Source organism: Onychostoma macrolepis, chromosome 10 (genome assembly GCF_012432095.1).
Source record: "Onychostoma macrolepis isolate SWU-2019 chromosome 10, ASM1243209v1, whole genome shotgun sequence".
In the NCBI taxonomy this organism is placed as follows: domain Eukaryota; kingdom Metazoa; phylum Chordata; class Actinopteri; order Cypriniformes; family Cyprinidae; genus Onychostoma; species Onychostoma macrolepis.
In genome coordinates, this window is record NC_081164.1 from 17,124,299 (window position 1) to 17,143,707 (window position 19,409).

Genomic DNA, 19,409 nt, shown 5'->3' on the forward strand with positions numbered 1-19,409 from the left:
CAGAAAGTTTTCTGCGGGAGTTAGTGTTACAGGCTACTAGAATGCAGGGGGGCGCCAACACTGATCTTGCATACCCCTTGGCAAAATGTGCAGTTGCACCCCTGAGTGCCGTCAGATCACGTGTCACTGTGAAATCGTTCCTACAATCATGAAGTGTGTGGTCTCACGTTCTGGTCGAATCCGGCTAGTGTGTGCATTTAGAGGATTATAATATGCTGGCCGAGAGAGCTCAACGTGCTGCAAATAGAAAAAAACATCTGCAAATTAAGAAAACAACTTCATCAATTTGACAACACACTGGCTGCAAATGCTCACAACACAACCAAATAAAGAAATGCCCTGCAAATAGAAAAAAACACAACCAAACGAAGAAATGCGCTGCAAATAACATTCTTTATTTGATTGTGTTGTGAGCATTTGCAGGGCGTTTCTTTATGTTGTGAGCATTTGCACCACCTGCTGTCAAACCACCTGCTGATGAAGATGTTTTCTTGATTTGCTGGTGCTTTTTCTATTTGCACGTGTTTTCTGAAGTTGCATTGCGTTGAGCTCTCGGCCACCGTATTACAATGCTAAAAATCGGTTGAACTGTCTTTATGTCTGTGGTCTCCCATGGTTTTAAAATCGTTTAAGATTTGAAAATCGTCTAGTGTGCGGCCAGCCTAAGTTATCATGAGCAGCCAACATCCCCATTAATCGTATGTGAGCTCTTTGGGATAAGATATGTTGCGTTAAAAAAAATAAATTCCAAGTAAAATAGGATTCAATCCAAACATGGGCAAATAAGTGTAAGATAATAAGCGCCCTAAGGTCAGAGGTCCATATTTCCCCAGCGTCGCATTCAGGCACATATAAATGTCTGGAAACACCTGGCTGCATCTTTGGTAAGTTGTAATGAACGCTATATCGAGTCCAACGACTTTTAATTTAAACTGATTATTTATTATAGGTGGATTTTTTTATTGTTATTATTATACAGCAAAAGAACAACAAATACAAAGACAGAATAAGAACAAAAGACAACAATGAGGGTTACATACATTAATCCAAAGCATACTATGTTAGCTCATAAGAATGGATAAAGAGAAAAGTTTCAATGACGTTTCACCCAAACCGACCAATCGACCGCCAGAATGTTGATCAGCCATTGAAAGAGTAGGCGGTGATAAACTCCGCCCCTTTGAATGTGACTGACAAACATTCTATTCAATCACAGCACTGCATACACACAGCTACACCAATCAGAGAAGGCCAGTAGCTCATAGCGTCAACAAAGCTTGGCTGAGCCGTAGGTTCGTTCTCGCCCGGTTGTCTTGTTAGAGGACGTTGGAGTCACAATCAGGAGGGGCTCTATAGCAAATATTAATTTTAAAACAGTAGCCACCTACAGAGAATCGAGCCAGCATGTTCTCCCGCATCGCTAGACCAACAGCCACCCTCGTCCGGGGCTTGTCCACCTCCTCACAGGTAAAATATCATATTTGTGAACATGCGAGTGTGCTAACGTTAGCCTCCGTGATTTGTAGTAGTATGTGATGACGTTATTATATCAAACTGAGATTAATACTCGGTGTACTTGTTTTCTTATACTCATTCGTGTTTCTTAATTAGCCATAGACTACAATAGTATAATTGAAACCAAGTTAAGTAAACCTGCATCCAGGTAACCTAGAAGTTACCTTGCTTGACATTTAGCCACCACATTGACAGTTAGGTGTTGCAACTTGAAACCTAATTCATTTCTTAGTCATATGGTCTTCATTTTTATGGAAGTCGCAAGGATCACTCCGTATTCCCCATGAGGCTGTTGAAATTCTGTTATCTGACATGAGATGGTTTTCAGTCGACCTTGCCAACTCGTTTAGTCTGTCTTTGTAGGATCAGTCTGGTTAGAGGAGGTATCATTTTGACTCACGTCCACCTTTGAAAGGTCATTACTGTAATCAGCTAACGTTACTTGGCTCACTGTTGCGCGGTCAATACAGCAAAATGTCTTGATCTGTAATGACAGATCCGGCTTAATGCAGCTTTTGTGTTGTAAACTGCAAGGCCCTGGGAAAAAGCAAAAGTGCTACAGAGATGCTGTCAGTTGTGCCATCTTATTTGTGTTATAAGGCTTATACTTTTATTTTTATACAGCAGGGTAAACCGTTCTTGGGACCACAAAAAAAATTAAAACGGTGAAAATAAATATTGTTGAAAAAGATTGAACTAAATAAGCAAATATAAAACGTTTAGTTAGTGAATAAATAGTAAAATAGTTGCTTTATATGAAGAAACAATGAGTCTTAACAGTACAGTACTATAGTGAGTACGATAAAAAATGAATGTAACAGAAACTAGATATTTTGCAAGTAATATTTTATATATATATATATATATATATATATATATATATATATATATATATATATATATATAAACATTTTCACAGTATGCATTGAATGTTTATACATTAAAATATAGAGCTGCCTTTCAAATATTAGTATGGTTTCCTTCTCGTGTGTGGTCATATTTAAAAGATAATTTTTTTATAAAACAATTTGTTTGACATTCTTTTTTAACATAATGCAATGCATGCAGTTCAACTGCCATTTGTGTAAAACTAATTAATTAGTTTGTTTGCTTGCTCTAAACACAGTAAAAAAAAGAAGTCTGTATGGCATATGAATGTCTAAACCATTTACAGAGTTCTAAATCACTTAAACTCTGTGATAGTAAAAATTACCGCTGGCTTTTTTCCAGACTTAAAAGGTCCCAAGGTCAAGATACAAAAAATATATATGTTGATGTGACCTACGTGTGTAAACGCTTAGAGACACGCACACAATTTTTAACATTTGCATTCAGTGGTTGTTCTATATTTTGATTTAATCACTTTTTAACAATCGGATTATGATTAATGATCCCTCTTTAATGTATTTAATGCACACAACAATACAAAGCGGTAAATTTATTGGCCTGTGGAATCAAAGGGCACTTTAATGATAAGAGTAAGGTAGATCAGCATATATTGTGACACATTGCAATTTTTTTCTCCTTGCAGCACAATGCGAGAGTAGCTGTCTTGGGTGCCTCAGGTGGCATCGGGCAGCCCCTGTCTCTCCTGCTGAAGAACAGCCCTTTAGTGAGCGAGCTTTCGCTCTACGATATTGCTCACACTCCTGGAGTGGCTGCTGACCTCAGTCACATTGAGACCAGAGCCACTGTCACAGGTACAGAGATGGTTTCAGATCCTCAAACCCCTTAGGTTCGGGTTAGTCATTTTTGAGTTTTTATTAGTTGAAGGGAAATCATATTTGCTACTTAAAAGTTGGCATGCAATTAAAATTCACCCTATCTGTTTTCTAAATCCATCTTTTTGATACCCTTGAAATATTTTGAAGCCTGTAGTTTGTAATTAAAATTAAAACTATGAAACAGCAGACTTCTCTCTGGTCATGTATGCCAGACTTCAATCATTTAGTTAACTTAAACCTTGCCAGTTTCTTACAATCAAACTTGCATTCAGATCTGCCTCCATCCAATCAATGGAGGCAGATCTGGAACAAGTCTCCCACCTGTTTTTTTTTTTCCTCCCAAAAATCCCTTTCACTTGGATGTAATTCACAATGCAGAGGGAAAAAAATTTCTTCTGCTTTCATGTCATTGTGACTTTGAATATACCTGCTATAGCGTTCACTGTCTTGCATTGCAGGATATATGGGAGCAGATCAGTTGGGTGCTGCACTGAAAGGTTGTGAAGTTGTTGTCATCCCTGCTGGTGTCCCAAGGAAGCCTGGTGGGTATATTTTACCTCTGCTTTATATTTAAATGCATTTAAAGTCCGCATGGAATGGCATTTGTAACCCATTTTATTTGTGGATATGTGCAATATGTGAAATGTTGATTGGCTTAAACATACAAGGGCTCGGTAATGTAAATGGGCTCAATTATAAATCAAAAATTTATAGAAACCCACCAGGTTTTCTCAAGATTATGCTTTTGGTCCTTTTTCTAGGTATGACCCGTGATGATCTGTTTAACACCAATGCCACCATTGTGGCCACATTAGCTGATGCTTGTGCCCGTCACTGTCCTCAGGCCATGATCTGCATCATTTCAAACCCAGTAAGTATAAGGTCTCAGGAGCCTTGCATTGCTGAGAAAATACTTTATACCTGCTCAAAGGTCACAATGGTTTATAGCACTATACATATCTGTAAGATAATTAGCACTATACATGTCTGTAAGATTCTGTATTGAACTTTAATACTGTGAATTTCAGGTGAACTCCACCATCCCGATCACATCAGAGGTGATGAAGAAACATGGCGTCTACAACCCCAACAAAGTCTTTGGTGTCACAACACTGGATATTGTCAGAGCAAACACTTTTGTTGCTGAGCTCAAAGTGAGTTCTATAAATTCAAGATTGATAGAAGAGGAACTGATTTTTAAGTGCAGGTTTATTTAATGTCATCACCAGAAAACATATTTGCACAGTCAGTTCATTGCCACCATTGCTGCACTATTTCCAGGGCCTTGATCCCGCCAGAGTCAATGTGCCCGTTGTCGGAGGTCATGCAGGAAAGACCATCATTCCTCTCATTTCACAGGTAATGAAAACCTGTATTACTACCTAAGTTATAATTCATTCAATAAGCATATGAACAGTGTTAGGCCACAATACCTAGCAAGACAAGCTGTGGCAGGATCATTTGTAGGTTGTTGGTGGTTTTACCCTGTGGCATTGCACTGCATAATCCTATAAAGTCTCATTGGTCCAAAATCCAGTACCATGAACATCAAATAACTGATTGGCTGTGATTGCTTTTGGACAGATTTTAACTTTATTATTTATTATTTAATTTTGTGTTGTTTTCAGTGCACTCCCAAGGTTGAGTTCCCTGCAGATCAGCTGTCTGCTCTGGCAGGCAGGATCCAGGAAGCAGGAACTGAGGTTGTGAAGGCTAAAGCCGGTGCAGGTGAGAACTGAAGTTTTATTATGATGTATGACTGCTTGCTTGTGTGTTTTTGTTTTTTGAGTAAGTACTCCTGAAGTTTGTTTCCTTTTGTTGCAGGCATTTTTATGGTGCAGATGCTCTCTTTAGTGAAGTAAAATACCATTGAGAAGATCTGGAATATGAATTCATATGTGTAAATTGAATGTCTTTGTTCATAGGCTCTGCCACTCTGTCAATGGCCTATGCTGGAGCCAGGTTCACATTCTCCCTTCTCGACGCTATGAATGGAAAAGAGGGCGTTGTTGAATGTGCATTTGTGAGATCTGAGGAGACAGAATGCAAATACTTCTCTACACCTCTCCTGCTCGGGGTAAATCTAGCTAGACCCTCTTTAGATGCTACTTCACCTTATTTTCAGATCATACAAGGTCAAAGTAACACTATAAACTGGTAAAATAGACTAGGCTTTATTTGTTTGTTTTAATGAACTCTTTTTATTTTTTTATTTAATTTTTAATTTTCTCTCTTTTCTCAGAAAAACGGCATTGAAAAGAACCTTGGTCTTGGCAAGCTCTCTGCGTTTGAGGAGAAGCTGGTAGCTGAAGCCTTGGATGAACTGAAGGGCTCCATCAAGAAGGGAGAAGATTTTGTTTCAAAAATGAAGTGATCTGTGCTTGTGGCACACTACCTGTAAAATGTCATTTTATTTATAAAGCAGAGTCGTTGTATGTCAACAAGGTTTCCTAAAATGCATTTTCATCATGTTCAAAGACACAGACAGTCTTTGTACGATTAAAACAGTCAAATCCACCCATCAATAAAATAGTCTGTTTACCAACTCTATACGTCTTTGCATTTTAGTTCACTCAATTTAATATATTGCTATTTTGATATGAGATCCTTTTATTGACTTGTATTTTGTTGTTTTTGATAATTAGGTGCAATTTGAGTGACTCATAAATCAATGTGAATTAATTTTACATAAACTGAAATGGCTTTTAGTAATCCTGCAGTCAGTGTGTGGGGTTTTTGTGGTTTTTAAACAAAGATCCTTATTAAAATGATTAGCGATTTAATTATTTAAGTCACATTTGAAATGGACATTAAATTTTCTATTGGTTTGTGTTATTTATTCATAAACTATATATGATAGCTGCAAATCTACTCCTTAGTTGTATCATTTGAGAATGGGGTACTGCATGCATGAAAGATTTGAAAGGATTTTTTCCACCTAAAATATTTTGCAACCATAACCAGCTAACATTTTAAAAACATCTGAAATGTATAAATATCCAGTTTTATGTTTTTAATATTTTCACATTTTCCAATTACAGTAGCATAAGCCTTAGAAGAAATTTAAAAACAAAACAGAAAAATACTTTTGAAATATGCAGATTACTAAATATATAATTATTTTATTGTTCATATTTTAAAACATTTAATGGGTTAGGTCACGTCATCCCAAATTACCCTCCATTTTACTGGCATAAGACGTAAACTATAGTGCCAACAAGTTAGATCAATCAAAACAGGCTGATTTTTATGTATTTTGTACAAAACATGCCCAAGCTGAAGAAATACGTTTCTAAATTCTTGTCTCTCGTTGACTTATTTGCATAAGGCTTGCTCATTTGCATACGTGTGGAACGTCCCAAGTACTCCAGAGTGCAAGCTGGACGATTGGGGCGGGGCGACACGTTTTGCTCCGCCCACCCCCAATTCCATTGGTTTATAAAACGGCAAATCTTATTGGTGTAGACCCGAGCATGCGCATTCCTTTGTGTACGATTTTGTATTTAATTTGGCCATATTACAGAAATATTATATGCTAACTCTAGAATCATAGGCCTATCTTAATTATTATCTGTTTAGTAATCATGGTAATTTTAGTCAGATGAAGTCATTGTTTACAAATAAACTCTTGATGAAAGCACCTCCGGATTCTTCAGCTGAATAGCGCTTCATTCATATTTTCTTGAGGATCGGCAGGCCGCGGATCAGCACTAAATTGGGATTTTATACGCAAATTCTGATAATTTACTGTACGCTATTTTAGAGATGGACAAACACGAACATAAGAGGCTCATTTTACGTTTTAACGCGCAACCGTTTTTTGTTGTTTAAAGAGATGAGTTATAGCCAAAGTTGCTCAATTAAGGCGTCGCAAACTTGTAGGTTATAAAGTGCTAATAAAATGTTTTCATGGCAAGCTCAATGTTTCCTTGTTTATATCTTAATAAAATATTTGAGCCTATATTGATTCTCTTACAGTTTTTAAAGGTTCCTATCTTATAGTAAATAAGTGACATCAGATATTAAAAATCCAACTATTTATGTATCCACACCCTCATTGTGTGTGTGTGTGTGTGTGTGTGTGTGTGTGTGTGTTCTAATCCATGTGGGATGAATTTAGATTCAGTTATTAACACTCGATCATTGTACCCATATAGACCTGCATAACTATCGAATATTAAATCACTCAGAGCTGTAAATCTGTGCAATAGGTAGAGCACTTTTAATGAGTAAAAGAGACTTTCTCCGTGATTAATATTTGTATTTATTTATTGAAGACTATAATAACTAGGCCTACTAAAAATCTAAAATCAGTAGGCCTAATATAGTACAGTGATTCCTGGTTCTTTTTAAAGGATTGAGCCATAAGACTAGTAATTTAATTTGTGCATATAGCCTATATAAAATATAAATAAAAATGTTGGAGAGAAAATTAACATTTATTGCTTAAATACGCACTAAAGCACATTAATAATAATATTTTCTGTAGGTCAGATTTAATAACAGCTGTTTTAGTAAACAAAAACATTTAAAATAGGCCTATAGGCTATGCAAAAAAAAAAAAATAATAATAAAAAATTTATATATATATATATATATATATATATATATATATATATATATTGTTTCAGCAAGGTTTTTATTCCCATTATCCACTCATAAAACCACAGTTCACGCTGATGGACTATTTGGTACTATTGTCTTATTTGTCACCGCAGTTGTTCTTTAAAATAAAACCATTTGCGGGTTTGTCCTATGTCTACATTGAACTATCATCATATCCTAAATTTTTATCCACCGATCCCAAAATAAAGAATATAGGCTACATATAAATATACATTATACAAAACAGCTAAATCTCAAACAGTGGATCATTTTTATCAACATAGCCCAGCTAAAACTGCTCAATGTTTAAGTACAATGCTTCGTGTACAGTGAAAAGCATAGGTAGGACTATATCATGGTCACGAATTAAGAATTTGTTCCCCAGATTTAATTCGTGAGCCGCTCATATTACACAGCTCTGTTCTGCCCAAAGTACTCGGAGATGCCGCCACCAAGCGTTTGACAGGAACTTAATCCAAAATCTCTTTAAAACAAGTCATGTCACTCGGTGGCCATCTTTAAAACGCCTCTCGGGCATGCAAGTGTAGCTCCTATCTCTTTGAATGGGGAAACATCAAGTTCTCCAAAACTGTTCACTAAGCTTACGATTAAATTTCATATTTAAAATCACCAAAGAAATCTGTCAACAACTGTATCATAAATGTTGTTTCATTTGCTCAAATAGCATTATAAAAAGCTTATTTTTCAGGCTAGATCAGCCAGTGCGCATGCGCAGTCCTCAGCGCACGTCTCAGAGCGCTGACTGTTTCTATAGCAACCGGGACTTCTAACTGCAGCTGCAGTGACGCGCTGACTTTACCAATTAGCGATTGGCTCTTTCATTCAGAAGGCGGGGCTTCCTGCATTTGAGCGGCCATGTTGAGCGTTGCATTTTTCCCCATTCAAAACTATCTAGCTTAATCTAACTAATTCGTCATAGGTTTTAAAAAAAACACATTTGTTAATTGATTCTAACTAAAATCGCTGTTGTTAGCATTTAATATGTCTGTAGTACATCCAAACAGAGTAGATCAATCATAAAAACGTATATAAAAGAATGCTCATGCGCAAACGTCTACACATACAGTCTATGATCTACACCAATAAGCTCTACTGTATTATAAACCAATGAAATTGAAGGTGGGCGGAGCGTCACGTGTCGCCCCACCTTAATGTGTCGCCCCGCCCCATCGTCCAGGGTGCACTCTGGGGCTACTCGAACTTCCTGCCACCAATCAATCAGCACAGGCGGTTTGTACGAAAACATCGTCTCCGCATCCACCACCGTACTAATTAGCCACATTTACCGTTTCCATGACTTTACTGTGCCAGTAAATTAGCAACTAATTACACAAAACATTCCGAATTTAGACAAAAGTGTTTTTGGTGTACAGACCGTCGAATAATGGCTGGTTTAACAGAGAAGCGTTTGCGCGTGGTGGCGATCATTCACGCGCTCAAAGCTGTCGGTATCCGCGTGAAAAACTGGAAGAATTTTCTAAATGGAGATTCAAACGGTGACCAAACTTTTATTCAGGTAAAGAAAAAAACGTATGAAACTCCATGCCTTTATTTATTGCTTAAATATATAGTGTCATTGACATATGTTGAATCTGTCTCTCAGGAGAGCGCGTTACAACGCTTTGCTTTTGGACGTGACCTGCGCTTGCTCCCTCAACACGAACTGTCTGACATGGGCGGTACAGTACCTCAGTATGTGTAACAACTTATTGTTTTTGTTTAAATAATCAAAAGTAAATATGATTTTCACGTGTGAATCATGACAGTGGTTGGCAGAAACCTGTGTTTTGTATGTGTCTGATGTGCTGGTTTTCAGGTTCCTGGTGGAGGCCTGTGGGTACCTGTCACAACATCTGGATACAGAGGGTCTTTTCAGGAAGACTGGTTCCCTGAGTCGTATTCGGGCTCTAAGGGTAAATTCCTTCAAATATGTCATGTAAAAATGGCTTTAACAAGACTTATTCATACTGCTGAAGTAGTTACTGCATGTTAAATATATATTTACAGTGATTTATTGTTTTAAAGGATGCCCACCTTTTCATTCAGGTGCATGTTTTGACCTTTACATGTGCACATTTTTTTAGTTCCAGTAACTCTACTATAGTTTTACTCTGCTGGTCAAAGTTTGGAATAATTAAGATTGTTTAAAATGTTTTTGAAAGAAGTCTCTTGTGTTTACACAGGCTGCATTTATTTGATCAAAAATAGTTAAAACGGTAATATTGTGATTTTTTTTTTTTTTTTATTTATTTTTTTAATTTTTTTATTATTCATTTATTTTTTTAAATTAACACTTTTTATTCAGCAAAGATGCATTAAGTTGATCAAAAGTGACAGTATAATGTTAATTTCAAATGAATGCTGTTCTGTTGATCAAAGAATCCTGAAAAAATGTATCTGTTCCACAACAATATTAAGCAGCAAAAACTGTTTTCAATATTGATAATATTAAGAATCATTATTAACTGAGCACCAATAATAATTGTAATTGATCACCAAATCAGCATTAGAATGATTTCTGAAGGATCATGTGACACTGAAGACTGAAGAAATGGCTTCTAAATAATTCTGTTTTGCTATCACAGAAATAAATGCCATTTTAAAATGGAAAACAGTTGTAACGCCAAGTGCCTCTATTTCATAGGCAGACCTGGAGCAGGGAAAGCCCGTCTTTCTTCCCCCACATGCATCCCTCCTGCAGCCCTGTGATGTTGCCTCTCTCATCAAGCAATTCCTACGTGAACTGGCATCTCCTCTCATCCCTACGGACCTCCAGATCCCTCTGATTCAGGCCCAGGGACTTGAGATGACACATGACCAGGAGGGAGCGAGAAGCAGAACAACACTGCTCATAACAGCTCTGTTTCCTTCATCCCACGCTCGGGCACTCAGATACCTCTGCACCTTTCTTCGTCAAGTTGCAGAGAGGTTTTACATTTGATTAGAGTTTGAAAATATGCAGCTTGTTTTTTTTAAGTCTTTTATATACCTCTTGGATTTAGGCACATGTTAAAGGAACATTCTCTTATTTTTCTGTAATCTTTATGCTTTATTCAAATTGATTATGTGTGTATATCCAACAGATGCTTTACATAGACATGCAGACAATGCACAAGCTCATTCTTGAAGGTCAGTAAAGATTTAGCACTTTTTTTTTTTCTCATGTTCATGTCTTTGAACAGATGCAGTGAAAATAGAATGGATGCTACCAGTCTGGCAGTTGTTATTGCTCCTAACCTGCTTCAGTCTCCAGCACCACCTTGCAAACTCACTCTGGACACAGAGAAACATTTAGACCAGCAGACATCAGTGATCAAATCACTTATTCTTCATGCAGATCGTATTGGTAAAGATGTGAGATTTGTATGAATAATTGGTTAACCGGCCATTTGCTGGTTTTAGCATAATTTTATTTTGTGTAAACTGAACTTGTGCATGAACTTTGTATATCAGGTGTTGTTCCATCGTGTGTGCTGGAGGCATCAAAAGCAACAGTGAGAACTGAGACGCCCTCTCCTGCAGGTGGCGCTATGTTTAGTAAGAGGACAGGACTCAGTGTTTACAGAAGTCTGAGAAGACAGAGGCGGCGAAGTGTTGGTGGTGAGATTTTGATGATAAATACATGGTGTCATCCTTGATTTTAATCATATTTTAATACTAATTTATATAAAAATTCTATTTATCATAGAATCCTGAAAAAAGTATAACACGCAGAATATTAAAGGTGCAGTAGTAGATCTTGGAAAATGCTAACTTTAGCCTAATAGCACTGAAAGCGAATGTCCCACCCTCCCGGCAATCGCTGTCCAAAGCCACACCCCCTGAACGCATACGCTCATTACTACATCAGCGGTTCCCAATTCCAGTCCTCGTGCCCCCCGACCTCACCTCACCTTTCATATTTCATATGAATCTATTACATTTCATATTTATCTATTATCACGTGCAACGTTTGATCTATTCAACCGTAAGTGCACTGCAAAGTAGACATGTGCGAGACGTAAATTTAAATGGTATTTATTTACATATATTACCATATTGTCCCGAATATAAGACGACCCTGATTATAAGACGACCCCCCTTTTTCCAGATGTACCTGTTGGAAAAAAGGCTTTTTGAAAACCAAATTTATTTATTTATTTATGTATTTTACATGACAGTCACGACTCCTGTAAGCTTTTCTTTTTCATTTGTTTTCATTCGCAATCTTTACAACACACATTACATTACATATTTCATGGCACACTCGTTTTATGCGTTTTTGGCGCCACCTATTGTTGTGGGTGTATTATTGACATGTCAAAGTCTAGACCCTGAATATAAGACGACCGCGTTTTTTCAGATGTATTTCCAAGGAAAAAACATCGTCTTATATTCAGGTCAATACGGTATGTCACACGTCTCTAGTAAGATTTGTCTGCGTGTGAAGACGCTGCGCAAATCCGAGAATGAATGTTCCGAAGTGAACTAAACTTTAATGGATTTCCCCTGCTTAGGGAGTAGGGAGCAAAGAGCACTGTGTAGGGAGAATGTCAATCGGAACACAGTTCATGCACGGAGCTCTCTTCTAATGAGCTGGTTAGAAAGTTAAAAGTTACTGGTTAAAAGTACTACAATACCAGGAAGGAAGATCGGGTTGTTGATGTTTGTCTGCCATTCTCGCTCTGTCTGCACAGTGTGCGTGATTGCGCTGACGACGTATCCTGTCTGTGCGAACCAGGTGCGTTGACAGGCAGGTAGGAGAGACAATTAAACCTTTTGGACCGAGCATTTTGATTGGACGAACATTTCTTGGTCCTAGGCCTTCCACAGAATATATAAATACCGATAAATACATTTAGACCACTTAACTTAATGATTGCTATCAGGATGTGAAGAGACTTTCAACCAGCATAACAAAAAATGTTTCCGAAGACAATCACCTACTGCACCTTTAAGCAGCACAACTGTTTTCTAAATTTAACGATGTAAAAATGTTGCCTTGTTCTCAGGATATGTATGTGTGTGTGTGTGTATATTTTTAATATATATATATATGAGAATTTATTTATCTCAAAATGCTGTTTCAGAAATATTCGTAGATGCTTTTTCCAAACTGAAGCCATGTCGTACTCCCACTGGACCACCGATAGTCTTAGATGTCACACCAGGTGAGCCACTATATTTTTGCATGGCAAGTGCCTTCATATAAATTAGTATCTCTTTATCAAAAATACTTTTGATCTCTGCAGTGACTCCTCTCTCAAAAAGCCCCACCCCTCAATCACCAGTTACAGTCAAACGCAAAGCAACTGAGGAATCACTTCCTGAACTTGAAGGATCTGCAAGGAAAAGGTCATTTGTGACTTGCCTGATGTCAATATTGTCTGGTTGTAAGATGACTTCATAGACTGCTTGCAGATAATGTATTGTGTGTTTATTATTGTGCAGGCGGTCTCTGCATGACCTAAGAGAGGACACACCGACAACCATCACCCAGCCAGAGGGTCAGTCTATTTATGTGTGGATTTTAACAGCTCATCTCGTGATTGTTGAAGAATATTAACACAAAAAAGTTGCTTTGCAAAATCTGCTAGAATGTGAAAGCAGTCATAGTACCCTGGAAGAAAAGTGTAGAAAAGAAGATTCCATTCCCACAACTTCCAAAAAGAGAAACCAAATGAGAGAACAGCGGAAATTTCTTGGGTATCGTGGCTGCACTCTACACTATACTAAAATTACCAAACTATTTGAGCATGAATTCTAATGTACAAAGAGTAGCAGTCAGGCTTATCTGTCTGTTTTGGGGTTTTCAGGCCTCCAGCACAAGAAGAAAAGGTGCATCGGAGAAGAAAATCTCTCAGATTTTTCACTGTGTCCAGTAGCAACAACAGTAACCCTGTGTGTTTTTTTTTTGTTTTTTTTTGTTTTTTTTAACTAATTGTCATTGTGATTTTAATAGTCTTTACTTGGTTGTAGCTATTGTTTTTTCCCCCATTCTTCTAACGTGGTTCAATACTTTTAGCTTTCAGTGACACCAACACACAAAGACCCTGAAAACTTTTTCGAAGAACACCAAGAACAGCCTGACTTTAAAAGCGGTTCGCCACTTACAAATGCTGATGTATCTCCAAAGATACCACTTATCCTCATTGATGGACCGGGAGGAGGTTTGGATTAGTCTTTATGAATTTATTTTAATAAGGTTTGCCTGTTGGTTGGATCATGACTGTTTTCATTATTATTGATATATGAGTACATGCTATAAATCTTTTCCTGTTCTTTTTTGCAGTAGTTGTTGGGAATGAGGTGGATGATGACCCGGATCTTCTCAACTACAGTTTTGCTGAAAACCCTAATGACTGTCTAAACATGGTTTCTGAAGTAACTTGCATTCAAAGACAGGACAGTGAGGAACACTGCGATGATGAATGCTGGACTGTACTCGAAAATGAAAACTTTGAGCAGTTAGGACAATGTGAGGTAATACAATCCATCACTCAAAACAAGGAATCTCAGATAAATGCAAGCAGAGAAGTAGAGAATGAACCGGAGATGAGGCAGCTAGAAGAGCAGCCTCGTAAAGAGTCCAAAAAAGTGAAGAACAGCTCTAAGAACCGATCCCGTCCTCGTAGATCCATAAGCCTACCTGAGGTGACACTGGAGTCATGTATTGATGAAATGCCCGAGTTGGAAAAGGAAGTTGGTAGAGCGGAAACTGAGATGAATAACACTGTCTGGCCTATGTTTGCAAGTCTGACCCTTTCAAATGAGCAGGAAAATGTAACCATAGAGAAGAAGGTGTGTGTTAAAGAAGTGCAAGAGACCAAAGTTAAAACTTTAAAGAATTATAAACAAGACAAAATGGCAGATTCAACTCTTGGTTTCAAAAGACCCCATCTGCGTTTGTCTGTGGCTGAGCGACTTAGAGGCTTTAGTGCTTTGACCTTGCTTCTCCGGACATCACGCACAGCACCTCAGTTTCAGGAAAAATCACAGGAATCCCTTCAGAGGGGACCCACGCGTCTTCGGAGGCAAGGTGCTCGACGGTTTGGCCGGTCTATCAGTCACGAGGGAGTGTCAGAGAGACCACTAGAGCAGAGCCCTGTGGGATCTCCACCAGCAAATCAGGCTTTCATAGCTATACATGACGCTAGCCCTGATTCAGGTGTGGAGTCGGTTGATCATGAGCCGATTATTGATTTTAATCATCAAGAGGTGTGCAAGATGTCACAAAATTACCCTAAAGTTCAGGTGACAAATGATGTGGACGTGGATTCTCTGAGCTCGTTGGGAAATCCTAACCAAGATCCAGATTTGCCCACAACAGACAAAATTGAAAATCAGTTTCTCTTCAAGCAAACAGAGCAGGATGTTGAGGAACTTGATCTTCATAAACTATTGGATCAGAAGTGCCACGTTGGTGGTCATGGTGAAGATGATCATCAAGATTCAAATGTTCCTGCAGAAGTTCTTACACCTGATCTTGCGTCTCCAATGTTCTTCCAGCAGATGGTGCCATTGAAACTCTTTGAAGACACAAGCTCAGTCGAAGACTTCAAAAAGTATCAAGTCTCTCCTCTGAATGAAAGCGAAAAGGAAACCCCCTCATGGCTGAATTCCAGTCCTCCGTTTGGGTTTCCAAATTTTGCTCCTTTGTCATTTGATGGTGTGATTTCTGAAGATGACACATGTAACGGGTTGCCCTGCGATCTCTCCCCTCCAGCCTTTCAGTTCAGGCGTGTGACCACAAAGAGGCACTACAGAGACTCTCCCCGCTGGCCCTCACATGAGGTGCGAATGTCTGCTTGGAACCCGTTACCACTTTAAACGTTTAGTTCTTTTGATTTTTATTGGTTAAATAAATATCAGTTCCCAATGACTGGGATCTGAAACTGGATTGTGTAATCATTTAATTATTATTTATGGAACAATGCTTTTATTTGTGTTTTTATGTTTGTGAGCTGTCACAAATGTTCTTTGTTCTTAATAAAATCTTCGGTTTCAATGGTTGAATTTTTTTTTTTGTTTTATAGAAGTTCAGTTTATTAAATTTTTGCCTTAATCTGTATAAAAAAAAAAATTGAATACTCAGTTTTTACAAACAGAGGTTAAAATTACTTTATGGTCATTTATATTTTATTTATTTTGAATATCTCAAGCTCCGATCAAGTTCAGAGAAAGCATTAAAAAGGAAGGTACAATGTCACTCATTAAATAAAAGCTTCAGTCCCTGTTATCATAAAAAGATGTTAGCAAAAATTTTACTTATTTATGTAGTAGCTAAACCCAATAGAGTGATAATGTTAGTTTAATGAGGCTGGTGCTCCTCCCCTTTGATGTGGAGCAGAGAGAGGAAACTAGAGAAAGTGGAGCTGCCTGTTATTCTCTCTGAACCGCGTTCACCAGAGCTGGAGACTCTCAGTACTCTCACACAGACAAGCAGACTGCCGTCCGAGTGAGGAAACTAAGGCTGGGATCTGTCCCAGCCGGAAAGAAGGAAAGCGAGGGGACCTCATCTGACTTCTACTGCCGGTATCTGTAGATCGTCTGCACCATGGCAGAAGGAGCAGAGGGAGAGGAGGAAATCCAGTTCTTACGAACAGTGAGTTATGCTTGACAATACCATACCTCTGATTACTTTGCATAACTATACCTTATAGTATGTGTGTGATAGTACATGTTATATAATACACAGTATATTATGCTTTAGAAATTTGATTTTTAGTGAATGTAAATCACGAGAAATCATTGAAGTGTGTGGAAATCTTGAACACTACACTTTATATTGTTAAAGTTGACCACATTTTGACAGTTTTCTCATGCAGTTTTAATGAATGTTTTTGGATGAATGTGGAGTGACATGACCAGGTGTGTGGATTTGCTGTCATTGTTGTCTATTTATACATGGTGCAGTGCAGAGGTTGGATTGTCACTGTTTGAAACAGGACTTTACACTTGGCACTGTGCACAGAAGCATGAAGGCAACATACTAAATATTCAGGCCAGGGTGAAGATATGTGAATTTAGGATGCAAGAATGAGGTCCATTACTGCTATAATATACAGCTGCACTGTCAAACTTTTTTGGAGAGAGGAGCCCATCCTTGACCTTAGTGTTGTAAATGCCTGACCTGGTTGTGTTGGGGTTATGTCAACATGAGCACTAAGTCATTCTTGCCAGAGCTAAAACTGTCCTGTCATGCACTGAAAGATTTTAACACAGTTCATCCAATGCAGAAGATCGAGATAACTAGTGCTGTGCTGCTGATGTTTGTGATGCTGCTGTCTATGAGCTCTGAGTCTATATACAGAGATTGGATTAGCAGCTTTCTGGGCTTGTCCTAAACCAACACCTGTTTATTTCAGTCTATTTAAAAAGTCTGTTACATGTCCTCCTACTTTTATGACAGCCTCTAGAGCTTTTCGGCTCATATTTAGAGTTTTGTTTGATCAACCAGAACATTTCAAGAACCCCGTTTGACTGTTAAATGAAGAAACTACACTACCGGTTTTTGTTTCTCATGATCTGAAATTCTTGAAATTAATTTTGTTGACAAATATGACTTATATGTGATTTATTTATTTTTTTTATTTTTTATTTTTCTGATAAAAAAATCATTTTTTTTATTGTATTAAAAAACATATTGTACTGTGAACTCCTCTGTCTACAAGCCATCTTAGAATGCATATCGTCAAGTCGGATAAGGAATATTCAGAGTGAGCGTAACTAATCTAGGCAAACTAAAATATGAAAATGAAATATAATTGCCATACTCTATTTGTGTTGGATGATTTTACTATTATTACTATATTATTACTATAATTTACTATTATAATTATATAAACTGTGCAGGCGTGTCCAAATATTTGACTGGTAGTATGTATTCTAGGATTCAGATAATTTGGATCATTCTTCATTTATTTAAAGTTTTATCCTGGAGTGATTGTTCAACAGGAGTTGCTACTGATCTTTAGTTCTGACTTTCATTAATGAACAGTCATTTGCTCATGGCTCAGTTTCCAGTCAGCACTGTTGGCGGATATGTCGTGCTTCTTTCATGCTTGGGAAAATTGCATGTAGCAGGTGCTATAGCCTGAAATAGAGAGACAGAATGAGGAGGAGACTGGGAGAGACAAGAAGGGGAGAAAGCTGACTGAAAAAGAATTTAATGTTTGTGTTACTGTAATTAGATAGCACAGCTAATGTTTCAAAAAGTGACATGCTAAAATTACAAACAAAAGACATTTTTAAATAACATTTTTTTCTTTATCTTTTTGTGACCTCCTGTTAATCGACTACATTGAATACTTTTAAAATTGAATTTGTCACGAATGTGATTTTAAAAACGTGGAAGCTTATTTTATGCATTTCTACAGTAACTTATAATATCTAAAAAATGTGCACATTCCCATAAATTAGAAAATATAAATAAATAAAAATGTAAAACAAAAATAATGTAAAATTAATAACTGTTGTCTATTTTAAAATTAATCCAGTCCTCAGTGTCACATGAACCTTCAGAAATAATTCTAATATGCAGATTTGCTACTTAAGATTGACAACTGCATAATATTCTTTGATGAATTGAAAGTTCAAAGAAATATTATTTATTTGAAATGGAAATCTTTTGTAATTATGTACAAAAATGTCATTTTTAACAATTGAATGCGACCTTACTGAATTAAAGTATTAATATATATTTAAAAAAGCTTTATGGACAGTAATATGTTTCCAACAAGAAGTTTAAATGTTACATTTTAATTGGATGATTATAAATGAGAGAAACTCTTATTCACTTGAAAATGATTGTTGCATTTTCCCCTTTCATACAGTATAAAAACTTATTCTGAGATGTATTCAATTAAAAAATAATAATTATTTTTATTGTGATCTCATAATACTGTATTGGCAAGTGCTGGGTCTCAGGTTGCTAGCAGCATGTGTCGGTGTGGACAGGGTTTTTCACGGCCCACTGGCTTACATTCCAGCCCTGGAATATCTCAGCAGATGACACACTTAAATACATAATACACTGTCACATAGACTAGTCTGTCAAGGACGTGACCTGCCCCAATTTCTTTATAAAGGCATGCTTACATTACATCTTTATTATAAAATGCTGACAATACAAATTACACAAACATGACACATTTGTACAGCACATCATATAATTTGAACTGAATCAGTGGAGCAATTATGAGGCTGTCTATCAAATTAAGACTTTTTGAGGTCACCTTTTATGGGAATAGAGTTACAGAGGGCGGTGCTGCACATAAAATTAGTAGCACCACTATAGGCTTTATCACTATGTTGTGTTAAGATCAATTATTTGACTTTCTCATAGAGCGAGAATATGTTCAGGCAAAAGTCAAAATTGTTTCTTCTCAAACAGGCCTCATCTAAGCCTCCTCGTGTTTTGGCTGTAACCTGAGCCACATTCAGGATTAGATGCATGCTACCCTGATCAAGGTTACAAATGCCGCGTCATTTAGCAGCAACATGTGCTATGGACATGCTGTTACAATGAAAACACTGATGACTTGTCTAAAGCAGTATTTCAGG

The 19,409-nt window shown here is 37.3% G+C and overlaps 3 protein-coding genes across 8 annotated transcripts in view; all 3 read left to right on the top strand.

The window, feature by feature from the left end:
* Positions 1-1,288: 1,288 nt before the first annotated feature.
* mdh2 (malate dehydrogenase 2, NAD (mitochondrial)) lies at positions 1,289-5,789 on the top strand. Its single transcript, XM_058789339.1, has 9 exons — positions 1,289-1,467; positions 3,047-3,215; positions 3,698-3,781; positions 4,001-4,110; positions 4,268-4,393; positions 4,521-4,598; positions 4,868-4,967; positions 5,165-5,316; positions 5,482-5,789. Exons 1-9 carry the CDS (start codon positions 1,405-1,407, stop codon positions 5,611-5,613), a joined length of 1,014 nt encoding a protein of 337 aa, XP_058645322.1. The 5' UTR covers positions 1,289-1,404; the 3' UTR covers positions 5,614-5,789.
* Positions 5,790-9,028: 3,239 nt separating this feature from the next.
* On the top strand, positions 9,029-15,856 carry zgc:153345 (uncharacterized protein LOC566129 homolog). Its single transcript, XM_058788315.1, has 13 exons — positions 9,029-9,381; positions 9,469-9,557; positions 9,682-9,778; positions 10,510-10,793; positions 11,048-11,211; positions 11,319-11,465; positions 12,935-13,015; positions 13,097-13,199; positions 13,296-13,351; positions 13,442-13,550; positions 13,661-13,745; positions 13,870-14,014; positions 14,137-15,856. Exons 1-13 carry the CDS (start codon positions 9,250-9,252, stop codon positions 15,672-15,674), a joined length of 3,030 nt encoding a protein of 1,009 aa, XP_058644298.1. The 5' UTR covers positions 9,029-9,249; the 3' UTR covers positions 15,675-15,856.
* A 418-nt stretch (positions 15,857-16,274) lies between these two features.
* ryr1a (ryanodine receptor 1a (skeletal)) overlaps positions 16,275-19,409 on the top strand; it is a 49,667-nt gene continuing 46,532 nt past the window's right edge. For 4 of the 6 annotated variants that reach the window (XM_058789890.1, XM_058789892.1, XM_058789891.1 and 1 more), the window contains exon 1: positions 16,279-16,449. In XM_058789890.1, the coding sequence (XP_058645873.1) occupies positions 16,402-16,449 (48 nt within the window). In that variant the 5' untranslated portion in view covers positions 16,279-16,401. Of the gene's footprint in view, positions 16,450-19,409 lie in introns of all 6 variants that reach the window. The other 2 variants (XM_058789895.1, XM_058789894.1) reach the window with 2 other exon arrangements.